A 5,000-nucleotide genomic window follows, 5' to 3' on the forward strand; every position below is an offset into this window, starting at 1 on the left:
CCACACCTCAGCCCCACCCACACCCTCCCATCCCAACCCCCACCCACTCACTCACTCCCACAGCCACAACACCCTAATCCCAATCTCACCCACACAAACCCCACCATCCCCCCACCCAACCCCACATACCTACGACACCCAACCCACCCACATCCACACCCACATAACCCCACCCACACCCTCACCCAACCGTACCCATACCCACTCACTCAACCTCACCCACACCCACACCCACACTCATCCAACCCACCCACACCCACACCCTCCTAACCTCACACCCACTTACCCAGCCCTACACATACCCACTCACCTAACGTCACCCGCACCCACACCCACACTCATCCGACCCACCCACTCCCACACCCGCACCCTCCCAACCTCAACCAGGCCATCCCATCCCTCACATCCACTCATCCAACCCCACCCACACCCAACCACACCCACACCCACACCCACCCGCACCGGCCAAGGTGTTTCCCTGCAATACACCTGGGCGGCATATCAATTAGCCGGTAATTACCCTCGCTTAATTACCTGCCACTCACTCCATACAGGTGCGATTGGCCCAGGTAAACTCACGCAAATTTACCTGAATACCGTATTATTCATCATTAATACTTTACCTCATACATTACTAAAAAATCACCAAGACGTTCCCTCAGTGACCAGTCGCCCTTTCCTGAGTGGCATTAAAACTCTTACGACAGCGGGTGGAGCGTCTGAATCCACTAAACCACCATTCCCCCATTTGCTTATTCTATCTATAGTACTAACTGATGGTACCACTACATCAAATGAGTGGATGGTGGACGTTCTGAGTGGCGAATGATGTAACAATTCCAAGATATCCATTTTTTCTTGACCTTGGAGGGGGGGGGGGAGCGAGAGAGAGAGTAATTCGCCGAGGAGCAGGTCATAAGTCTCTCACCGTCTTGACTGGGTAATGGCGAAGGAGGGACGAAAAGGCCAGGTGGGCGGAAGTAAGACACCTGAAGGAAGCATTACCTGTGCTGATTACTTCCAGGTGAGCTTATTAATTACCGGAAGGAGCTCTCTCAATCAAGGGCTTACCTGGTTACCTGTATTTTAAGCTCATCAATACAGGTCAAATTTATATATCTTTCCTCACTATATATATTTTTTACTCATACATTTTTCAATTTATATATTCAATAATTTTCTCTTACGGATAGTGATTGTAATTCCCTAACTACATGTCTGTTGTATTTTCCTCCCCCCCCCCCTGTTTTTATGTCCTATTTCTGTGTGCATTTTCTTATTTGATTTTAAAAGCTTTCATGTTTCCCAATATTTTTTCAACAGGTAAATTTTTGATCAGGTAATTATGACAGGTGTTAAAGGTGTCATTAGCAGGTAGGGGCGGTGCTGGCGATGACGGGGTGATTAGTGAGGGAAGGGGAGGGGGAAAGGGAGGGGAAAGGAGGGGGAGGGGGGGAAGAAGGGGAAAGGCAGTGAAAAGAGAGGAAGGGAAAGGGGTAAAGAGAGAGAGAGGGGATGAGGAAGGAGAGGGTGATGATGAGAAAAAGGGGGAGGGGTGGTGAAAAGTGGGATGGGGAAGGATGAGAAGGGAGGGAAGGAGGAAAAGATGGAAGGGAAGGGAGAGGGGATGGGAAAAGGAAAGAGAGAGAGAAAGGAGGGGGAGGGGAAGGAGAAAAAAGGGAAAGCTGGTGAAAAGCATGAGAATAGGGAAGGAAGAGAAGGCAGGAGAGGGGAGGCGCGAGAGAGGGGAAAGATGGGGAAGGGTGAGGATAAGGGAAGGGAAAGGGGTGAAGAGGAAATGAAGACAGGGGAAAGGGAAAGTGAGGGAAGGGGAGGAGTGGATAGGAAGGATATGGAAGGTGAGGGGAGAGGGAGGGGGTGGGTAGGAAGGATGGAGAAAGGAAGAGGGTGAGATGGAAATGAAGGGAATGGATGAGGAATGGAGAGGGAGAGGGTGAAACGGAAATGAAGGTGAGTGGAATGGAGGAAGAGGAGAAGGAAAGGAGGGAGTAAACAAAGGGAGGACAAGAATACGGGAGAGGGGGAGGGGGGAGGGAAAGGAAGGGAAGGAAGGTGAGAGAGAAAAAGACAGTGAAGATGAGGGGAAGTGCTGAGGCAGAGGTGAGAAGTGGTGACAGGTGGGAAGAGGGAGGCAGGGGAGGCGAGGCAGGGGCGTGAAATAAGAGAGGCAGGGGAGGTGAGGCAGGGGCGTGAAATAAGAGAGGCAGGGTGGGTATGGACGGCAAGGAGGCAGGGCTGTGAGGTAGGGGTGAGGCAGGGTAGTGTGTGAGGTAGGGGTGAGGCAAGGAGAAGAGTAAGGCAGGGGTGTAAGGCAGGGTTACTGATGGCAGGGTTTGTGTTGGCAGGGGTTTGACTGCAGAGGAGGCGACCAGGCTGGTGGTGGAGGAGCAGCTGCCTAAGGTGGTGGAAGGGAGACAGGCATGGGAGGTAAGGCAGCACACACACACACACACACACACACACACACACACACACACACACACACACACACACACACACACACACAATTCTCCCTATCACCCCTACTTATCACCACCACACCCTCCCCATCTCACCAACATTAATTTTTTCTTCTTTCCCGCCGTCGATCAAGCTACATGTGGAATCGATCGACGTCTTCTGCGAGGCTGGGGTATTCGACGTCAGCCAGTCCCGTCGAATCCTAGAGGCGGGGCGAAAATGTGGACTGAGGCTTAACTTTCACGCCGACGAATTGCACGCTTTAGGAGGCGCTGAGGTTCGTGAGAGTTACCCCTTGATGTCGCTCCGTTTTCTTTCATTATGTTTATATTGTCTCCCTCCCTCCCCCCTTCTCTCTCTCTCTCTCTCTCTCTCTCTCTCTCCACACGTATCTACTGATCTGCATATTATCTATTTCTTAACCTGGCCACAATTCCATTCCCGTATCTAATCTACCTTCTTACTGTCTGTCTATCTATCTCTACCTACCTGTCTATCTATCCATCTATCAATCTACCGTACCTACCTATCTATCCATTTACCTACCTACCTGCCTCTATCTGTCTATCAATCCCTACCTACCTACCTGTCTATCAATCTTTCAATCTACCCTACCTACCTGTCTATCTATCAACTCTACCCACCTATCTATCTATCTATCCACCCTACCTACCTGTCCATCTATCATCCCTACCTACCTGTCTATCTATCTATCCGCCCTACCTACCTGTATGTCTATCCATTTACCTACCAACCTGTCTATCTATCAATCCACCTTACCTACCTATCTATCTATCCACCCTACCTACCTGTCTATCTATCTATCCACCCTACCTACCTGTCTATCTATCCACCCTACCTACCTGTCTATCTATCAATCCATTTACCTACCTACCTGTCTATCTATCCATCTATCTATCCTTCTAGATGGGGGCGGCATTAGGAGCGGAAGCAATTAGTCACCTGGAGGAGATCAGCGAGAAAGGAATCGCAGGTATGGCTCAGGTGGGCAGCGTGGGCGTGATCTTGCCTACCACCGCCCACCTCCTCCGCCTCCCCCCGCCCCCCGCCCGGAAGATGATCGAGGCTGGGGTTCCCGTGGCCCTAGGATCAGATTTCAACCCTAATGCCCACTGTCTATCCATGGTGAGTGTGGTACAATCATCATCGGTGTTAATAGCATCATCATCATCATCTTTATCATCATCATTATCATCACCACCAGCATCACCTACACTACCATTATCATCATTCCATCCCTCACTTGTCATACACATCATCATCATCACCATCATCATTCCACCTCTCACTTCTCTCATATCATCATCATCATCATCATCATCATCATCCTCTCACATTCATCATCATCATCCCATCATCATCATTCTACCCCTCACCTCTCTCTTACATCACACCATCACCTCCAATCCACCCCTCACATCTCTCTTACATCACACCACCACCACCAGCACGACCACCATCATCATTATCATCATCATCACCTGCCCATTCACCCCTATAACGTATGTCTACCTGCCCGTAATCCACCTCTTCACACCTGTAATCAATGTTTTTGCACCTGTGGCCTCTCCCGCAGCCCCTCGTGATGTACCTTGCGTGCGTGATGCTGGAGATGAGCCCCAACGAAGCCCTCACCGCCGCCACACTGCACGCTGCACACGCACTCAATCGCGCACGCACACACGGGTCAATTGAGGAGGGCAAGATGGCTGACCTGGTTGTGATTGACGCCCCCAGGTAAAAAGTACACATGAGCGTTTACACACACACACACACACACACACACACACACACACACCAATAAAGACAATGATGTGTATACTTAACCTGATGACGATGTAGCATATGACTAGTAATTATGACTAATAATGATAATAATGACAACACTACTAATGACATGATAACAGTACATGCAGTAATTACGATATGGCTAATTTCTCAAGGTAATTACGGAGGCTAATGATACACCTGTTGCTAATGAGGTGACTAATTACAGGTGGGAGCACTTAATCTACCAGGTGGGAGGCACGGACCACGTCATCACCCACGTCATTAAGGAAGGAAAGGTGGTGCATCAGAGGCCTTACTGATACCTGATACCTAATACCCTCCCCTGATACCCCCACCTGATACCTGATACTCCTGATACCCCTTCCTGACACCTGATACCCACTCCCGACACCTGATATTCTCTTCTGATACCCACTCCTGACAGCTGATACTCTCTCCTGATACCTACTACCTTTTCCTAACACCTGATACTCTTCTGACACCTACTACCTTTTCCTAACACCTGATACTCTTCCTAATCCCTGATACTCCCCTAACACCTCTCCTGACACCAGATACCCCCCAGACACCTGATATCTGATACCAATACCCACTCCACCCCAAACACCTTACATCACCCACCCACCAACCACCATCAGTAAATGCATCCCTAATGTACACTTAAAAAATGTAAAAAAAAAAAAAAAGTCAATTATTTACTGAAAGAG

The 5,000-nt window shown here is 49.4% G+C and overlaps 1 protein-coding gene across 1 annotated transcript in view; it reads left to right on the plus strand.

The window, feature by feature from the left end:
- LOC145392506 (putative imidazolonepropionase) overlaps window positions 1-4,592 on the plus strand; it is a 10,031-nt gene extending 5,439 nt beyond the window's left edge. The window contains exons 5-9 of the mRNA XM_080266896.1: window positions 2,367-2,448; window positions 2,615-2,758; window positions 3,409-3,627; window positions 4,079-4,239; window positions 4,499-4,592. Of these exons, the coding sequence (XP_080123022.1) occupies window positions 2,367-2,448; window positions 2,615-2,758; window positions 3,409-3,627; window positions 4,079-4,239; window positions 4,499-4,592 (700 nt within the window). The remainder of the gene's footprint in view (window positions 1-2,366; window positions 2,449-2,614; window positions 2,759-3,408; window positions 3,628-4,078; window positions 4,240-4,498) is intronic.
- Window positions 4,593-5,000: the final 408 nt, after the last annotated feature.

The sequence above is a fragment of the Coenobita brevimanus genome, chromosome 22 (genome assembly GCF_032717465.1).
Source record: "Coenobita brevimanus isolate Jiangsu-jjx chromosome 22, ASM3271746v2, whole genome shotgun sequence".
In the NCBI taxonomy this organism is placed as follows: domain Eukaryota; kingdom Metazoa; phylum Arthropoda; class Malacostraca; order Decapoda; family Coenobitidae; genus Coenobita; species Coenobita brevimanus.